We start from the raw sequence: 20,558 nt of genomic DNA, 5'->3' as shown, positions 1-20,558 counted from the left end.
TTGATCTGTGCAGCTTCAACCCTCACATTCTCTTGTGCATGCTTGATCCGTGCAGCCTCAACCCTCACATTCTCCTGTGTATGCGTGGTCTACCCAGCCTCACCTCAGAGTTGAGTTCTGTGTGATTATAAGAGAAACCACGTCATCTGTAATTCTACGTGCTTAGTCATCAGCACTAATAATTGAATGTGTTTTACACCAAGCGCGTAGAATTACAGATGGTTTATCTTATAATTACAGTGAACTTTCGCCAGCACTTATTTGGTTGGAAATGACAATGTGCCGCACATGACAATGCGGAATTAATGCTTTTTGCAACGGCAGGTAAAAAACTCAAGAAAAATGTTTAGGTTCACAGCAATGACCTAATGTTTAATTTACATACTGCATGATGATTTTAATGCAATGTCTCACGATGTATCTCCCAACATTGACTAAACAAGTCTGTTTTTCCAGCTCCGAGGACGTTCAAACACCTTGAATCTGTTGTCACTGTCTATTACGTAGAGGTGTATCACATGATATTGTATAAACACTGTGATTTGATTGTACTCGTACTCGTGAACCAGGAGGTTGCCTCCGAAACGCGCAGAGTGACTTGGCTTAAAATAAAAACACACTGAAAAGGAATACTTGTGGCCCTGGCATCGTTTGTGGGATACCGACAAACCGATTGTTGTTGAGATTTGGGGTTTGCGACCCCACCAAGGCCCGCCACTGAAAGCGGCTCGGATTTTAGCTGTAGGTTTACACATATATAGAAGTTGAGATGGACAAGGCGGGGGAAGAGAAATAAAGAGAAAGTTATTCGATTTTCAAAAATGCGATGGCGAAAATCCTGAGATCGGTGCTTTGAATTTTGCTGCTGCAGCAGGAATGCCTATGGTGATATATTTGTAATTACAAACATTTATATACACTTTCAAGTGCTTTATGTATAAGTCTTTTTATTGCAATATTGTGCACTAGTCCACTAAACGTAGAACACATAACCCATAACAGGATTTCCTGCAATGGGAGTAACAAGCTGACTGGACAGCCACATAAAACCTTTTTGCACGAAAATATATAGACTCAATCGCAAAAAGAAATATCTTTATCAATGTTTGTTCAAGCTTCGTTGATAGTACTTGGCTGGTGGACTCTAGTCAGCTTGGACTTTAGATGCTTTTGCCGGCCACGGGTTCTGAAGGCTTAACACGATTAAATATTTTTGGGGCATCACACGGACTTCAATGACCCTAAAAGCAGTAATACATTCAAGTGCATTCCAAATAGGGAGCCCCAAATATGTGTTGCCTGGGCCCCACAAATCATTAGTATATCAACGAATTAGAAGGCAGCTTCATATGCTAGTTATGAATAAAACAACCACCTCACTTTAGGGAACAAAGTCCGGATATCAAAGGGTTCAATGTACAGAACTGTGGAAAAAGGTGCTTACTAAACACATGCATTCTGAGAGAAGAAACTAATATTGTTCTGCAAAAATATGCTTTTGTTTCCTCCTTGTATCAAGGAACAGGAGCATAAACCTGTCAACCGTGTTGGGATTGGGGTGAAGTGTAATAAGAACAAGGAGTATCCCAACTGGTATTATTCATAGTCAATTAATAAGGATATGCATACAACATTATCCACAAGAAGACTCTATTTGATTATAGCATGTGCTCATGGCATCATTTATATAAACAGTAAATTTGGAAAGGAAAAGTAAATTACAGTTGTAACAGCACTGTACTACATAAATAAAAAGCAATTGTGGCAACCCAAATTGCACATGGTGCTCGTGGTTTGTGAGTGAAGACCGAAGTAGTGACTCAGGTGACAATGTGAACAGCGTGGGCGGCGCAAGGTGACTGGTGCAGAAATATATACAGTGAATAATTGGCACAGTATGGTTCCGGATGGTTAGAAGAGTTCGTTTTGACTTCAATGCAATTTTACTGTTCGTGAACCACTCTGTGTAAAGCGCCTATGGCTGCGCTGGTGTGTCGATGGCGTTTCGATCCACATGAATTGGGATCATCATCAGGACTGGGTTGGGTTCGAAGGCAGTGCTGGATACGTGACCCGGGGTCATAAATCGCCATAGTCTGGGACGTCTGTGGGGTGGCGGTAGAGGCGGTATCTGCGAGCGATCAGCTAAAATCTGGCCTTGGAGTCGTCATGCGTGGATTCGGCGAGGAATGCGGAACCGGACGCTCATTCAAGTGGGAAGGACGAGGTCCAAGGGGCCCACGGGGCCCATTCCGTAGTGATCGGTCTTGAGAGACTGAATCTCTGGCTCGCATGGAGTCGGCACGATGCTCGAACAAGGCTGGCGTTTAAGAAAGTGAATTGTGATGTAGTATCATGCGATGTAATGCCTGCGTTGTAAAGGATGTTGCGATGCAATGCTTGCGTTGTAAGTGTAGTGTGATGTAATGGTTGCGTTGTAAAGGTTGTTTCCCATTCTGGATATAAAGGAGTTAAGACCACACACTGAGGCCACACTAAATCTTTGATGTATTATAACAAGGTCACAATGTCACCCCCTTGCACAGTACAACTCAAGTTCTGAATTTCAGCAAGGATACATAGCATTCTGGCACACGTAGCTTGGATCTAAACACTGTTAATATGGGTGTTTAAATATCATAATGCACTGTTCTTTAAAGAGCCATGGCTAAATGAAGGGATTCATATATAACAGTGGGCCATGTCGTCTCACAATTAAACATTACACATACACCTGCAGGCTGCATCCCCTGATGATGTTGCGAGGTCAGTACACCTGCAGGCTGTGCCCCCTGATGATAATGTGAGGTCAGTACACCTGCCCCCTGCACCCCCTGATGATGGTGTGAGGTCAGTACACCTGCCCCCTGCACCCTCTGATGATGGTGTTAGGTCAGTACACCTGCCCCCTGCACCCCCCCCCCTGATGATGGTGTGAGGTCAGTACACCTGCCCCCTCTCCCCCCTGATTGTGGTGTGAGGTCAGTATACCTGACCCCTGCACTCCTGATGATGGTATGAGGTCAGTACACCTTCCCCCTACACCCCCTGATGATGGTGGAGGTGAGTACACCTGCCCCCTGCACTCCTGGTGGTGGTCTGAGGTCAGTACACCTGCCCCCTGCACTCCTGATGATGGTGTGAGGTCAGTACACCTGCCCCCTCCCCCCTGATGATGGCGTGAGGTCAGTACACCCTCAGGCTGAACCCCCTGATGACGGTGTGAGGTCAGTACACCTGCCCCCTGAACTCCCCTGATGATGGTGTGAGGCCAGTACACCTGCAGGCTGCACCCCCAATGATGGTGTGAGGTCAGTACACCTGCCCCCTGATGATGGTGTGAGGTCAGTAAACCTTCCCCCTGCACCCCCTGATAATGGTGTGAGGTCAGTACACCTTCCCCTGCATACCCTGGTGATGGTGTGAGGTCAGTACACCTGCCCCCTGCACTCCTGATGATGGTGTGAGGTCAGTACACCCCCCCTCCCCTGATGATGGCGTGAGGTCAGTACACCCCCAGGCTGAACCCCCTGATGATGGTGTGAGGTCAGTACATCTGTCCCCTGCACTCCCCTGATGATGGTGTGAGGCCTGTACACCTGCAGGCTGCACCCCCAATGATGGTGTGAGGTCAGTACACCTGCCCCCTGCACTCCTGATGATGGTGTGAGATCAGTACTCCCCAGGCTGCACCCCTGATGATGGTGTGAGGTCAGTACACCTGCCCCCGGCACTCCTGATGATGGTGTGAGATCAGTACTCCCCAGGCTGCACCCCTGATGATGGTGTGAGGTCAGTACACCTTCCCCCTGCACTCCTGATGATGGTGTGAGGTCAGTACTCCCCAGGCTGCACCCCTGATGATGGTGTGAGGTCAGTACACCTTCCCCCTGCACCCCCTGGTGATGGTGTGAAGTCAGTACACCTGCCCCCTGCAATCCCTGATGATGGTGTGAGGTCAGTACACCTGCCCTCTGCACCCCCTGATGATGGTGTGAGGCCAGTACACCTGCAGGGTGCACCCCCAATGATGGTGTGAGATCAGTACACCTGCCCCCTGCGCCCCTGATTTATTTATTTAATGTATTTATTTTTGATATTTATAAAGCGCAGCATATACCCTCGGGCGTCTTGGCGCTGAAAAAAACAGTTATTTGTGATGGGAGGCGAAGGGAAAGAGAATCATTGATCGAACAGCCAAGTTTTTAGGAGCTTGCGGAAGTGAAGGAGGGAGGGGCTCTGCCTGATGTTTAGGGGTAGAGTATTCCAGAGCTTCGGGCTGCCACCAGGAAGCGTCGATCACCCCTGATGATGGTGTGAGGTCAGTACACCTGCCCCCTGCACCCCCTGATGATGGTGTGAGGTCAGTACACCTGCCACCTGCATCCCCCGATGATGGTGTGAGGTCAGTACACCTGCCCCCTGCACTCCTGATGATGGTGTGAGGTCAGTACTCCTAGGCAGCACCCCTGATGATGGTGTGAGGTCAGTACACCTTCCCCCTGCTGATGGTGTGAGGTCAGTACACCTGTCCCCCTCCCCCTGATGATGGTGTGAGGTCAGTACACCTGCCCCATCCCCCCTGATGATGGTATGAGGTCAGTACACCTGCCCCCTGCACCCCCTGATGATGGTGTGAGGTCAGTACACCTTCCCCCTGCATACCTTGATGATGGTGTGAGGTCAGTACACCTGCCCTCTGCACCCCCTGATGATGGTGTGAGGTCAGTTCAGCTGCCCCCTGCGCCCCCCCGATGATGGTGTGAGGGCAGTACACCTTCCACCTGCACCCCTGATGATGGTGTGATGTCGGTACACCTTCCCCCTGTACGCCCTGATGATGGTGTGAGGTCAGTACACCTGTCCCCCTCCCCCCTGATGATGGTGTGAGGTCAGTACACCTGCCACCCTGATGATGGTGTGAGATCAGTACACCTGCCCACTGCACCCCCTGATGACAGTGTGAGGTAAGTACACCCCCAGGCTGTATTCACACCTCTTAGGTTGTACGATGGTTGTGAGAGGCTCACTTACCCCTGCAGTGTCTACAATTGAAACTGAAGGTAACTGCAGCCAGGGCTCCTCCTTCCACGGGACAGACAGACAGACCCTCAGGATTCCTCCTTCCACTGGACAGACAGACAGAACCTCAGGGCTCCTCCTTCCTCTGGACAGAGAGACAGATCCTCAGGGCTCCTCCTTCCACTGGACAGACAGACAGACCCTCAGGGCTCCTCCCCCCTGGACAGACAGACAGACCCTCAAGGCCACTCTCCTCTGCAAGAGGCTGGGACTCGCTGCTAGTGCTGACTCTGCCCTTCGTGACCCAGACACTATCATACTCACACGCCTGAGGAGAGCTCAGCAACATCCGGTACAGACGCTGACTCTGACTACGCTGACCCGGAAGCAGACATTATTGAGAGGGAGTGGGGCGGGGCTTATGGTATCCTGAGAGGAGGCTCCATTCAGTCTCCGCTGCCGGTGCTGACGCTGCCCCCATTTACCCGGACACTGTTCACCTCTCAGGCCTGAGGAGAGCTCCATCGGCTCCGTTTCTTCTGCCGACTTTGCCACGGATGACCCGGAAGTGAAACTGTTCTTTAGTTTCCAACAGCAAAGGAGAAGAGAAGAGACTCCTGAGAGAGGAGAGAGGGTGAGACTTAGAGGAGGGCAGAGGGGGGGAGAGGGAGGAGGAGAGGGGGGAGGAGGAGGGGGCGAGGGGGGGAGAGGAGGGAGGAGAGGAAGGGGTGAGGGGGGAGAGGAGAGGGAAGGGGGCATAGGGGGGAGAAGGGGAGCAAGGGAGAGAGGAGGGGGGAAGACTGCGATGGGGGAGAGGGCGAGAGGGAACAGAGAGAGGGTGAGACTGAGAGGAGGGGCAGAGGGGGGGTGAGGTGGGTGTAGCGTCGCCGAGACGCGGGGGTCAAGGGACACCTATGCCACGAAGTGGGGCCTAACTGTGACCATAATAAAGACACGACACTAGCTGTCAGTTAGGGCCAAAGACCACGAGCGGTCAATCAGCTGTTTATTTATACTTGGGGGCTTGCCCCGCCCCCAAGGTGCATGCGTGCGTGCGTGCGTATGTGTATGGGCCGGGTGGCTCCATTACTACATCCCTCCAAACTCACAGATCAATAGTCCCGGCCATGAGATGTTTTTGAATTTAGTTCATATTCCATGCATAGTCCTTCAATCGTTGGTTGGGGATCGGATTAGGTCGCAGGTGATATCTTTGGCTTTGACGACCCTCCAGACTCCCCGTTTCCACTAATTGCTCAGAGCAATGCTGGTCATTATTTGATGGGTTCTCAGGGCTGGCGGTGTTTGCTGGCTCAATCCTCGTTGAAGTCTGTCTTTCTTCTTCTTGCGGTGATACTGGTGACTCCATGCGTGCTGGTTCCTGCTCTTCGTCTTCCATTTCCTCAGATGCAGTTCCGTCGTGCCCATCTTCACGTGAGACGCGTTTGAACCAGGACACATTTCGGGTAACAGCTCGTGTACCTCTGAACGCCGACACCATGGTGCCGTGCACGTTCACAACCTCCCACACTTCTGGTTCAAACACTGGGTCGTATTTTGATTTTCGTTGCCTGTTCTTAATAACCACTTTGTCTCCAACCACCAATGACCTGGCTTCTGCTTTCCTTGCCTGACTGGCTTTGTCGTTAGTGCGCTTCCGGCGTTCTTGGGTGACTTCGTGATCTATTTCTGGGGGGCACCAGGCAGGTGTAGTTGGCACGCAGTCTCTTGGTACCTTTTTGAATACTAGGTGTGCCGGAGCACAGCGTGTTGTCGAGTGGGGTGTCTGTCTGTATGCACTGAGGAATTGTGACAGGCACTCTTCCGCGTCTTCCTTTCTTTCCACACCAATTTGCAGTGCTCGATTCAAAGTCCGCATAAATCTCTCGACTTCCCCATTTGCTTGGGGCCATTGCGGAGTGATTTTTCTGTGGTGAATGCCCCGGGCGGCGAGATAAGTCTGAAAGTCTTTTCCCTGAAAAGGAGGGCCGTTGTCCGACCTCACTTCTTCTGGTAGGCCTACCATGGCGAACACTCTCTCCAGAGCTTTCTTGACGTGGTTGAACGCTGTCGTGGGTACAATTTCCACTATTGGAAAACGGGAGTAGGAGTCTATCATGACGAGGGTGTGTCGTCCATCCGGGAACGATCCAAAGTCCATACTTATTTTTGACCATGGCTCTTTACAGAGGTCTTCGGTGATCACCGGATGAGGAGCAGGTTCCCGGCCTGTGATGATGCACGAGTGGCAGTTTCCAACCTCTTCCTCCACCGCTGCATCCATGCCGGCGAACCACACCTTGCTGCGCAAGCGTCCTTTTGTCTTCGATACTCCTTGGTGGCCTTGGTGTGCAAGGCGCACAACTTCTCTCTGCAGCCTTGCAGGTACCACGATCGCTGTCCCTCGGAGGACCACACCGTGCGGTCCAATGCTCAGCTCACTCTGTGCTCTCCACAGTTGTTGTCTCGCCAGCTGTTCTTGGGGTGTGAGAGCGCTAACTCCATCAAGAAAATTTCTCCAGTTCCTGTTTGCCAGCGTCGTTTTTACCTTGACAAGGCATTCGTCTTCATCTGTTGCTTTTCCAATGTCCTCCAGCGTCAGGGCTACTGGGCAAGCGTCTTGTGAGATCATTCTGACATATTCTTCAACGTCATCTACATCACTTGTAGTTTGGACTGTATCTCCGGAGCCGGGGTGTCTGGATAGGAAGTCCGCAGGATTGTCGGCTCCAGGCCTATAAATCACCTCAAAACGGTATGTTTGGAGTTGGACAGCCCATCTCTCAATTCTGGGGGGTGCGAGTCTGGCAGTTCCCGTAAATAAGGGCACCAGGGGCTTGTGATCAGTCACTACTTTGAATTCATGTCCGAACAGGTAGAGGTGAAAATGCTGGCACGCCCATTTTATTGCCAGTGCCTCACGTTCAATTTGGGCGTACCGCATCTCCGTCGCAGTCAGTGCCCTGCTGGCATATGCTGTCGGCACCCATTCATGAGCTTCAGTCTCTTGCATGAGGACGGCCCCTAATCCTACAGGACTTGCGTCCACGACGACTTCTGTGCGCCGGTGTGGCCTGAAGTATGCCATGACTTTGTCGTCAATTAATGCAGCTTTGATTGCCTCAAATGCTTCGTCTTCCTTGGCCGTCCACATCCATGGTTGACTTGCTTTGGTTAGGTTACGTAATGGCTCAGATAGGGATGCTAATCTTGGGATGAAACGGCCGCAGTACGTGGCCATTCCCAGGAAGCTTCTGACTTCCGTGGCTGACGTTGGCTTGGGAGCTGTCCTGATGGCGTCCGCTTTCTTCGGGTCGACCTGAAGCCCTTCTCTGGAGAAGATATACCCAAAGAAGTCCACTGATTCCTTGTAGAAGGAACACTTTGCTTTGTGGAGGGTGAGGCCGTGATCAGCTAGGCGTTGCAATGTGGCTCGGAGGTGGACATGGTGTTCTTCCAGAGTCTTGGAGAAGACAAGGATGTCATCGCTTAAATTTATAACTCCTGTCAGGCCGGAAAGAGTCTCCCTGATGGCGTTTTGAAAAACTTCAGCCGCCGATGACACCCCAAAGCTTAACCGCTTGTACCTTCGGAGTCCAACATGGGTGGAGAATGTCGTGATGTTACGACTGTCTGGATGTAACTCAAGCTGGTGATATCCGGCGTTGAGGTCCAGTTTTGAAAACCAGCGTGCACCATTGAGATCTGCCACTATGTCATCCATAGTTGGAGTTAGATGCCTCTCCCTCTTTACTGCCCTGTTTGGAAGACGCATGTCCACACACAGGCGTATTGCGCCTGGTTGCTTTAGTTTTGGAGCAATCACAAGCGGCGATACCCAGGGCGTTGGGCCCGACACTTTTTCAATTACCCCTAACTCTTCAAGTTTGTGCAATTCTTCTTCTACTTGCTTCCGTAGGTGAAACAGCACTCGTCGGTGTCTGAGAGCCATGGGTCGGACCGTTGGGTCTACGTGAAGTTTGAATTTTTTTTCCTTTTAAACAGCCAAGACCTTTGAATAGGGTCGGGAAATCTCTCAAGATTGCTTCTGCGTGTAGTTCATGTACTTGCCGTGCAAAGAACACAAGTCGTAAATCTTCTGCCGTGTGGCAGCTCAGGAGCGTGCCACGCCTGCCTCCAGTTACATGAAACTTGGTCTTCACTTGTTGATCATTGCACGCAGCTGTTACTTCGATTACTCCCCTCAGAGGAAGCGGGTCGTCACTGTCATAAGTGTAAATCTTGGCGTTTGAAGGAGACAGCGGTGGGCGCGGAGATAGTAGCTCATATTGCGTGCTGTCCATCACATTTACAGTCGCCCCAGTATCAATGAGTGCTTGCACTGGAGATCCAGCGATGGAGATCTCACACATCGGTGGTGGTCGTCTTCTAGAGCCCTCTCTCCCCACAAAGGAGACGAAGAAAATGTTGTCATCATCATCATCAGCACAGAATGCTGTCCTGGAGGCGTCGCTACACGGGCCTGGATCTTCCAATGATAGTTGTCGCACTGCCTGTGTAGGGCCTCTTCCATTCGAGCTAAAACGGCGGTTCCCACTGCTGCGACACACCTTTGCAAAGTGATTTATTTTTCCGCAGTTGGAGCATACTTTTCCTCTTGCGAAACATCTCCCACTTATCGGATGTTCCATGCCACAGTTCCCACAAGGATTCCGAGAGCTGGCTCGAGGGGCTCCTCTCTGTGTTTGTGACCTGCGCCTGATTGCGTCTACTTGTTCCTCCTTAATTTGAGGGGTTTTCGCTGGTGCACTGGGTCTGTCAAGAGCAGCTTGCATTTCATCAGCTCTCGCATTGGATAGCTCATGCGAGCGCGCAAGGACGAGGATCTCATCAAGAGAGATACGTGGCTGTCTAAGAATGAGGCGTCTTAGTTGTACCGATCTGCACCCCTGGATTAGCTGTGCACGGATCTCCTGGCGCTGGTCTGGAAGTTCACAGGCAATAGCTAGTTTCCTTAACCGGGCATAGAAAGAGTCAATAGGCTCCGTTTCACCCTGCCTGGCTTGACGCAGCTTAAACCACTCGTAATCAGGGTTCACCCTGGGATCGAAATGAAGGCTCAACGCCCGTACTGCTGCGTCATAATCCTCTTCTCCCCCACGATCTGGCAGCGTTTCAAAAAGCTCATACAACTCATCCCCTCCATAACACATGAGTAAAGAGCGTTTCACCTTGCCATCAGTTTCACGGACACCAGTAAAATAATGCTCCAATCTCCCAATCCATATACGCCATCTTGCCGCAGCTGTGTGCGGATCTGTCAGTTCGCTGAATGGAGGAAGTGGCGCTGCGAGGCCATGTCCGGGAGAGGCTGCAGCAGCGGCTGTGGCGGCACCAGGAGCTGGACCCGGGACAGCAGGTATCTGCACCACGGCCGGGGGTCCAGTTGGAGCAGGTGGTTGCGCTTGCGCTGATGTTGCGGCAGTGGCACCTCCATTGGCTTGTTGGTCTGTCATAGTTTTGACTGTCCACGCAAAGAAATACTGTGTAAAAAAAACTAGGATCAAACAGGTTCTGTGTGACGCTGATCCCACGTGGCAAAAACGGCCGCTCTAGGTAATTTTCCTGTCAGTTTATATGAGGCGCGCGAAAATGTGTTTGTTTGTTTTTTTCTTGTCAGAAGTGTAGCGCTGGTGAATGAGGCATTCAATTTATCTTTAATTTTTGCTCACTCGCTGTCTGGTCAATGGCTGAATACTTCGTTCGTTTTTTTTTTATTTATTTTTTTTATTTCATCCGCTCAAAACGTGAGGATTTGCCAGTCTCTTTCTCCTTAGTCAGCTGCCTGAAATACGATCTGACAGGGCTTACGCGACCCGATTCATCGTGCGCATGCGTGTGTCAGTACACAGCTGCTGAGGTAATTGTGTGAGGGCCGAGGATTCCTTTCCGATGCGCTGTCAGCTGGTGATTCAGCGTGCGCATGCGTGTGTCTGCACACAGCTGCTGAGGTAATTGTTCGAGAGCCGAGGATTCCTTTCCGATGCGCTGTCAGCTGGTGATCGAGCGCTTGATGCAGCCGCTGAGGAGATTGCGCGAGGGGCGAGAGTGTCCCTCCGACGCGCTGTCGGCAGGTGAGAGAGTGCACACCACGGTGTGTGGGCGAGCGGGTGTCGACTGTGGCTCTGAAAGGGCGCGAGCTCACCTGACGCACCACGACCTGATGCTTACTTTATTCTCGTCAGACACGCTTGGCTCCGTCATGTAGAGGAGACCGGCACAGCTGTGTGGCGAGGCGTGAGTGACCGTGTCCGCCTCGTCGCCAGTGTAGCGTCGCCGAGACGCGGGGGTCAAGGGACACCTATGCCACGAAGTGGGGCCTAACTGTGACCATAATAAAGACACGACACTAGCTGTCAGTTAGGGCCAAAGACCACGAGCGGTCAATCAGCTGTTTATTTATACTTGGGGGCTTGCCCCGCCCCCAAGGTGCATGCGTGCGTGCGTGCGTATGTGTATGGGCCGGGTGGCTCCATTACTACAGTGGGGAGAGGAGGAGGAAGAGTGGGGAGAAGGAGAGGAGGGGGAGGCGGGAGAAGGAGGGGCAGAGAGGGGGCGAGGGGTGAAGAGAGAGTGTGAGACTGAGAGGGGGGGCAGAGGGGGGGCGAGGGAGGGGGGAGGGGGCAGGGGGGGCGAGGGAGGGGGGAGGGGGCAGAGAGGGGGGGAGGGGCAGAGAGGGGGCGAGGAACAGAGAGGGGGCACATGGGGCAGAGAGAGGGGGAGAGGCGCAGAGAGGGGGTAAGAGGGGGCGAGGGGCAGAGAGGGGGGCGAGGGGCAGAGAGGGGGTGCAAGGGGCAGAGAGGGGGGGCGAGGGGTGAGAGGGGGGCGAGGGGCAGAGAGGGGTAGACGGGCAGCGAGGGGGAGAGGAACTTTTATGTTCATTCTTCATGTTTGCAAACATGTTAGCTGTTGCATATGTAGGAGCTACGCACCAAGGTTTTGTGGGAAAGGTGATGGTGTGACCATGTATTATACGGGATAAAGTACCACCTGGTGAATATCATAAGATTATTGCAAGTCACCTCAGTGTTCCCTAACCTTATAAAGGAACTCTGCCTTCCTCGTTCCTCTTTATGGTTATGGAACACCTTGTTGACTTGCAATATCCTTAGAAGGTGCATAAGGGGGTACTTTATCCCTATATATTTCCACTGAATATGGTTAAAGTGAAGTTGTAGATGGCCTAGTTAAAACACCTGAATGGGTCTTTAAATAAAACATCAGAAATTCACTTAAAAACAAGGGTAAAATGCATATATGGTTAAGACTTAAAGCCAAACAAACTCCTGAAATTTGCAAGTTATGGTTAGAACCACAATCCGTCAGTCACACTACGGTTATGCAAACCCCAACTCAGTATGTTACGTGTGATGATGCAATGACATTTTACACAGTTAATGAGTTTGCTAAAGGCAGGATGCTGCTGTAGGGAGATCATGGCTACTTTTGTCTGCCCATAAAACAATTAACTCTCTTTACTGAGCTAGAGGTGCGCTCTGCAACTCCTGGCCTGTCGTTTGGTGCCGAATTTCACCGCGCTCTCGGCTGAGACGCGAAAGTTACGTTTTTTTCCTGCTGTTGTATTCGGGCTCTTCTCAAGCCCCCCCATCGCCCACTCCCCCCCCCCCCCCCCACCCCCACCTCCCCTGGATTGGAAGCGTTTGCTCGGCTGAGCGTGAACGCATGTGTTTCAAGACATTCTTTACCGGCAGTAGAGGGCAAGGGCAGTTCTTCCCGGAGGCTTGCAGGACACTGAGTTTTTACGCCCTTCTCAGTAACTCTTTCCTCGGAGGTCCGGTAAGCTCAGTGGATTAACTGAGTTTCTTTGATTTGTTTCGTTTGGTTCTGTTCCTTGGTACTTTAAGAGCGCTCTGATTTTTCTGCGGCTCTATAACTATTTCCTTTCCGTTCCATTTGGAGGAGCTTGTGAAACATTTGGGTGCTCAGAACATGTTACAGGACATTGTTGTATATCTTGACAACCAAGGGGGATCTGTTTTCAAATCATACCGGGCTAAGGAGGGGAGCAGGCGGACACACCTTCCCTCACCTGCTGCTGGGGCTCTGACGCTGCTCGTTCCCCCTGCCGCCGTTGTTTCCAGCTTCACGGCCGCAGTTGGGGGGAACTACAGCTCCCAGCAAGCCCTGGGACAACATCCTGCACCGCCCACGCATCCCGAGGACTAGCGCGCCCGGAGGCGCTTAAATTGAGGAAGCTCCCTCCGCGTCGCGGACGCGCAGAAAGGGCGGGCCCTCTGTGGCCCTCAGAGGCCGGAAGAGGCAGGGCAGGGCCACCTCACTTGTTCCTTGCCTGCTTACTGCTGGAAAAAAGAGGTACACCTTTCAGACCTTTTAGACCCCGAACAGTAACTGCCTCGAACACTTTGGCTAACGCTCAAAGACTACCGCGGTTACCACGTAACACGTTGGTCTAGCGCAGGAGTTTGTTCTTACCACTTAAACAATCCACATTATGACTGGTAAAGAAGTTTCAAAAAATGTTTTCTCCCAGGGGGGGCCTCGGAAGGGGACTCTGGACAACTACCTAACTAGGGTAACATCGGACATTGATTGTGAATTAGAGAGAGTTGAACAAATTCCTTTAATAGAAGCCACACATAGTTGCCAATCCCCTATGATGGTAGCAGACCCTACTGGATGAACTTAATCTGCTATGCCAAACTGTATATGCCAATGTTGATGAGGGAAACAAACAATCAGGTGCCCCATCCGTACCTAAAGCAAGTCATCCGGGAACCCCTCTTTTTTTTCTCCAGAAAAAGTCAATACTCATTCGATAACGAACCCTCAGACTCCCTCTGTCAAAAGAAAGCGCAGAGGTGCCAAACAAAGGGGTCACAGGAAGAGAGGGGGCGAGTCTGGGCTCCACTGCTGGTGATGACTTTACCCCCGCTGACCCGGACACTGTTCTACCTGCAGGCCTGAGGAGCTCAGCAGGATCCGGTACTAGAGGAGACTCTGCCACCTCGGACCCGGAAGCAGACATTGTGAGAGGGAGGGGGCGGGGTAATGTTGTCCTGAGACAAATGCTCCCTCCGGCTTCCGCTGCTGGTGCTGACTCTGCCGCGATTGACCCAGAAGAAGGAATGTGTTGGTGTAATGTTACTTTCAGAAAACAAAGAGGCTTTAAACATCCTCCGCGCGGAGCTGCCTCCGGTCACCCGGAAGTGAATCTGTTCAAGAGTTACAGATAGTGTTGCCAGATTGGGCGACATTTTTTCCAATTGGGAGGGAAAAACCCATGCCTGGCTGGGGGGCAAATTTTTGGGCTACTATTAAGCGTGTGTGTTTTTTGTGGCTTGGGCGTGCGCCGACCACGATGAGGACGTGGCGTGCGCCTATCACAGTGGCCAGACAGTCCGGTGACAAATGAGCTCGCTGACATCAGAGCAGCACAATGCTAATCATTGGCCGAGGACCCAAGACCACACCCACACTCGCGTGAATTGTGAAGTGCTGTACAGCCAAGACACACCTTGTCTAGTATCAATGTGAGTCCCCAGGGACACAGTTAAAAGTTCAGTTATGGTTCTGGCTCAATGCGTTAACCCCTTCAGGGGTAACAAGTGCTATATGAATGCAAACCTTTCTTCCCACTCCAAATAACTGACTAATATCCACCACTCAGATTACTTTCACATTTCACCATATAAATTCACCACTAGGCCTTTATGGGCTTCCGGAGTAGCGCGCTTCAACACCCCATTGGGAGTAACAAGCGCTATCTAAACACAAAACTTTTTTCCTCCTCTATCCTTCTACTATCCTTCCGAATCCAAATAACTGATTAACATATCCACCACTTAAAAAATGTACATGCATGTTTAACTATAGGGGGGAGGTAAGTCCAGGGGTGTAGGGGGAAGTGAGTCCAGGGGTGAGGTGAGTCCAGGGGTGTAGAGAGGAGGTGAGTCCGGGGATGTAGAGGGGAGGTGAGTCCAGGGGTGTAGAGGGGAGGTGAGTCCAGGCGTGTAGAGGGGAGGTGAGTCCAGGGGTAGAGAGGAGGTGAGTCCAGGGATGTAGAGGGGAGGTGAGTCCAGGGATGTAGAGGGGAGGTGAGTCCAGGGATGTAGAGGGGAGGTGAGTCCAGGGGGAGAGGGGAGGTGAGTCCAGGGGTGTAAAGAGGAGGTGAGTCCGGGGGTGTAGAGGGGAGGTGAGTCCAGGGTTGTATAGAAGAGGTGAGTCCAGGGGTGTAGAGGGGAGGTGAGTTCAGGGGTGTAGAGGGGAGGTCAGTCCAGAGGGGGAGGGGATGTGAGTCCAGGGGTGTAGAGGAGGTGAGTCCAGGGGTGTAGAGGAGGTGAGTCCAGGGGTGTAGAGAGGAGGTGAGTCCAGGGGTGTAGAGGGGAGGTGAGTCCAGGGGGGGAGGGGAGGTGAGTTCAGGGGTGAAGAGGGGAGGTGAGTCCAGGAGTGAAGAGGGGAGGTGAGTCCAGGGGTGTAGAGGGGAGGTGAGTCCAGGGGGGAGTGGGTGAGTCCAGGGGGGAGGGGGGAGGTGAGTCCAGGGGTGTAGAGGGGAAGTGAGTCCAGGGGGGAGAGAGGAGGTGAGTCCAGGGGTGTAGAGGGGAGGTGAGTCCAGGGGTGTAGAGGGGAGGTGAGACCAGGGGTGTAGAGGGGAGGTGAGTCCAGGGGTGTAGAGAGAAGGTGAGTCCTGGTGGAGGGGGGGTGAGTCCAGGCGTGTTGAGAGGAGGTGAGTCCAGGGGGTGGAGAGGGGAGGTGAGTCCAGGGTGTAGAGAGGAGGTGAGTCCAGGGGGGGAGGGGAGGTGATAAGCAGCTGTCTCCAAACGTTCATAGTGGCATAGCCTCGTCATTCTCAAGCCTTTTCATCTCTGGTTGAGGATTGTATGCAACATTTCTCTAACATGTTTACTTGTCTTCCCCTTCTTCGCGCATATATACTCCTCGATCCTGATGTTATTCCTTCAGGACCTCTTCTCTAAGGCCTCCTCCTTTACTGAAATATTATATTTATTTTCCCCAACTAAGTTATGTGGCGGGGTTATTGCTCTTGCTCAGAGAATCTGTTTGTTTGTCGTCTCCTACAATGACTTCATCTAGTTATCCAACTCATCTGTGTCCCTTTGTATGTCAGCTTCACAGCAACTTTCAATTTATAATTCACTCTCACACTGTTGCGCCAACTGTGTGACACAACAAAATTAAAACCTTAATGGGGAGATTGATTCACGTACCTGCCCCCTGGTAGAGACCACTTCAGCACCTAGTATTATTTGACACAGGGAGTTCTCCACTTTATACCCTGAGACTTCTGCAACTTCCTTTTGAGGTGACTAGATCTGGCTAGCTGAACAACGTCAATCCTGTAACAAATTTCAAACATCTGAACCTCTAAGTTGGTCCAGTGCCTCTACCATTACTCCCCACTTAGTTGTTAATGGTATGGTTCCTGCCACTCTTAAAGTCACCACAGCAAATCCCTTGTTCTGGAAGCTAGGAGCAGATTCCTTGGTTTAAAAAAAGTTATTACCAATATCGTTACTTTCTTTTGCTCTTAGCTGGTGGAAAGGTTTGTAGCAAAACCACTTTCTCAAGGACACTAGGGCGTGATTTTGGCCATCACACAATACAAAGACATTGCCTCTACCGATTATGGATGAGCTGAAATGGGAGCAGGAGCCAATGCTTTATTCTCATTAGATCTCTCTGCTGTCGTCCCACAGTTGAGTACTCCATCTTGTTGAGGCTTTGGGCATCGGGTGCCAGGCCCTAAAGAGGTTCATATCATTCTTTACAGGCTGAACGTGTATCTCCAGATTGGGCAACTTTTCGTCCAACATATTGCATGCAATTCCAGAGTGACTCATGGGTCCTCAATCTCGCCCCATTTGATCACCAGCTATGTAATCCCGCTTGCTGAAGCTTTACTTGAGAAAGGTGTTAGAGCATTTATGTGTTCTGACGACACCCAGATCTTGCTGTGTTTAGACAGTTAACTCTCCCCTCACCTCACATTCCACCAAACCCTGCCTGTCTATAGCAGAGGCTGGGTTGCAATAAACTAAAGTGAAACGCTGAGAAGACAAAAGTTCTGCTTATTAATTGTCATAATGATTAATGGCTTGATGCCTACTAGCCTTCAGAGATGGGCGCTCTTTCACTCTTTGCTCAAAATATGTAGAGCTTGAAAGTAAAGATCAACAGTGCTTTCTCGGTCTGGCAAGGTCTGTGAGTCATGTCATTGTGCATGTATCATATTAAACGCCAGAAAGAGATTGGCCCTTATTTGACATTAGAAAGCAGGCACCTTGTAGCAGCAGCATAGGTTGGGTCCAGTTTGGACTAGTCGAACATCCTCTACTTACAGTTTCCTACACTCCACAAGAATGTTTATTTTGAGAGCCCAAAGCATGGCCAAGGCCTCCTTCTGGAATGTCTACATTCAGCCTCAAGCAAAGCCCTAAATGCAAAGGCAATCATGACTTGCTTTCCGATCATGCCGCTGTTTCAGTTCCACTCCCAGGCCCTTGTCTCTGGCGTCCATAACAACGCAATGGGACAAAACTATTCAGACTGTGAGCATTCACAAGACTCTCCTTAACTTCTGCAAATTCTTCTTGCATTCCCTACTCCACACATAGTCTGCACCCTTCCTCAGCAGGGCTCACATGGCACAAGAAAATTAGGTACAAACTGAGAATAGAATGTTTCTCACCAAAAACGTGAGTGCCTCTTCTTTCTTTATGGATCTAGGTATTTCCTGTGTGTCTTTAATTGATTCATTTTAGGGGCAGACCCCATCAGCAGAGATTACGTGGCCTAGGTAGCTTCTGACAAGCAAATTTTTATTTTTATCTGGGACCTTAAATCTATTATTCCTCAATGCTCAATTTCATAGAGAATATCTATTAAGGTAATGCTTACCAAGTTTTAATTAAAAAAAAAGAATTCCAAAAACATAATAAGTTCGTTAAATTATAGGATTAGGTTTGATGAGGTCATACTGATACATTTTGAAGCTTAACAGATCAGCTCTGGATAGGGAGTCCTCTCTGGCAGGGCAGAGCGGACCTGCATGAAATCTCACCATATCACGTAAGGGCAGCACTGAGCGGGTTTAGATGTGTAGCAGGGTAACTCCTGATGTCCTCAAGGACAGCCGGACCTTGAGCATGGTAGATCCTCTCCAGCTCTTGAGACAATTTAGTTCTTTCGAGCCATTAGCTGGACTGAATATTTTTTTTTTTAAAGCTTAAACAACGTGTGTTGAGACAGGAAGGAGTATTTTGACCTAATTGTCCTGTGATAATGTGTTGTCTTTTCTATGTTCTTCCCTTCACAGACACCTGAGGACTTGAACATCAGAATTTCAGAATGGAGAAAAGGCGGGTTCCAAGACAAATAGGAGAAGTGCAGTGTTCACCTGAACCCGTAAGATCCACACTCCCTTCTTCTCCTATCCATAATGTGCCTTCTTCAAGATCCCAAACTGATGCTCAGAGAGACTCTGAGATGGAACCACTATCGGGGAACCTGCCTAACATGATCCTTTTATCCATGCTAGAGCAGTTAGAAGCCAAACTGGATAACTTGCAGAATACCCTAGAGGACGTGCCGTCAAGAGTCGCTGGGCTTATGGAGCAAATCTGGATAGCAAAGGGTCTAGATCACCTTGTAAATGGGGGGGTGTCTTTGGAGAGGGTCAGTCCGGTGGTGGTCAGAGATTGTCCTCTCAGCAGGTCCCCTCCGATCAATCTTTCACTCAGGGCCAAGGAGGTGAACCAATGCCTTCAATCTACATCTTCACCTGGTCGTGATCCACAGCCGAATCAGTGTCTTCAATCTCTGTCTCCTCATGGGCATGAACCAAAGCAGAGCCAGTGCCTCCAACCTCTGTCTCCGGCTGGCCCTGGACCACGGCAGGACTGTACTGTCTCCAGGGGCCCTCTTCCAGATGTTCAAGTCATCCCAAGTGAGCCAAGCCTTCGTCTTCCACCAGTGTTTGATGACGGGCAGGAACCACAGCTGGACCAGTGCATACAACGAGAACCAGAGGAACACGAACAAGAGGAGCACGTGAAGAAGGAACCATTGTATGCAGATAGTTGGGGCGCACAACAGAACGTCTGCCTGCAACCACTGTTTCATGAGGGACATGAGCCACAGCGAAACCCCTGCAGACAACCAGTGCTCCCAGATGGGGAGGGACCAATTGAACTCCTGAAGCAAGAGTTGTTGTGGTTTGATGGTGACGGTCAACGTCAAAACGTCTGCAGACACCCAGCATTTCAAGTAGACCGGAGTCTACAGCACATCACCTGCCTGCAGCAGATGCTCTCTGATGCACATGAACCACATCAGAACTGCAAGACCGAACCAATGCACCTTGAGGCACCCAGTCCAGATCGCAGCTATAAGCTAGAGCCACCGAGTCCTGAGGACTACGATCAGAACTACAAGCTAGAACCACCGAGTCCTGAGGACTACAATCAGAACTACAAGCTAGAACCACTGAGTCCTGAGGACTACGATCAGAACTACAAGCAAGAACCACTGGGCCCTGAGAACCGAGATGAGAACTCTGACCTACAACCGACATGTGCTGATGTGCAGGGCCCATCTGGAGCCTCATCATTCCTGCCACAGAATGCTGCTGATACTGATGGAGCTATCGCTAGAGACCCACTGGAGAGAAGAAATACAGACGCAGATGGATTGCTGCTCAAAGCCATCCCAGGTATTTGGTTCGTACTGAATTAACATGCAGAATGGCGAGTAACTTGTACATTTCTGAGGGAATGTAGCATAAAATATCTCCAAAGTGGATCTTTCCAGATTTTTAGTAAGATCTGAAGGGGGCCAAATCGGAGTTGTGTGGACTGGTAACTTTGGGGAGGGCCTTGAGTACACCAGAAGCGGTCATGTAACTGGTATCGCCTTTATTTTTGCAAAGGAGTTTCTCCTTCCCGTTCAGTGATAGGCTAAGAAATGGAACTCTGCACATGAAAAATTACCTGAATTCTGGTCCGCGCATGAGAAGCCCCTTTCCGGACTCAGGACCTCTGAGGAATTAGTGGCAGAATCTGTGATTTCAATCGAAGCTCCGCGATACTCACCATCCCCTAAGTGTGAGATGTAAGTGAGGTGTTATTCACCGAGAGTAACATTGCCTTTTTTGTTGCTAGTGCAAACTAAAGCACTTTAGAGATGGGACTGGGTCTATGTGATGTTCGAGTGTTCAGAATATAAGAGGATTTCTGGGTCAGTCAGGGTCTGACGCTTAGAAGGGGAGGAAGGCAGTGTGAAGAGGACAAGTGATCTGTAAGTCAGGTCTGTAGTGGTGGAATGGGGAGGGTAAGACCCGCAGCACCCCTAAGCCTTCGATAAGAAGTGGTCATTTTTCTGAAGTGTGTAGGTACTTGTAAATAGAACTGGGGGGCCTGCAGGTCAGAGAGGGCGGGCTGTATTATATCATACTACATCGTGTAGACCAACGTACAAGGTCAAGGGAGTTTCAAGATTAAGTGTTGTCTGTTGTGTTA

The 20,558-nt window shown here is 50.6% G+C and overlaps 2 protein-coding genes across 2 annotated transcripts in view; one reads left to right on the top strand and one right to left on the bottom strand.

The window, feature by feature from the left end:
• The window catches only part of LOC144767248 (uncharacterized), a 382,106-nt gene extending 376,918 nt beyond the window's left edge, over positions 1 to 5,188 (bottom strand). The window contains exon 1 of the mRNA XM_078650776.1: positions 5,035 to 5,188. The gene's annotated coding sequence lies outside the window, so the exon portion shown is untranslated. The remainder of the gene's footprint in view (positions 1 to 5,034) is intronic.
• Positions 5,189 to 5,614: 426 nt separating this feature from the next.
• Positions 5,615 to 20,558, top strand: part of LOC144767234 (uncharacterized) — a 36,009-nt gene continuing 21,065 nt past the window's right edge. Inside the window, exons 1-2 of the mRNA XM_078650769.1 lie at positions 5,615 to 5,656; positions 18,359 to 19,753. Of these exons, the coding sequence (XP_078506895.1) occupies positions 18,391 to 19,753 (1,363 nt within the window). The 5' untranslated portion in view covers positions 5,615 to 5,656; positions 18,359 to 18,390. The remainder of the gene's footprint in view (positions 5,657 to 18,358; positions 19,754 to 20,558) is intronic.

The sequence above is a fragment of the Lissotriton helveticus genome, chromosome 1_1 (assembly GCF_964261635.1).
Source record: "Lissotriton helveticus chromosome 1_1, aLisHel1.1, whole genome shotgun sequence".
Lineage (NCBI taxonomy): Eukaryota > Metazoa > Chordata > Amphibia > Caudata > Salamandridae > Lissotriton > Lissotriton helveticus.
This window is presented reverse-complemented; position numbering and strand designations above follow the sequence as displayed.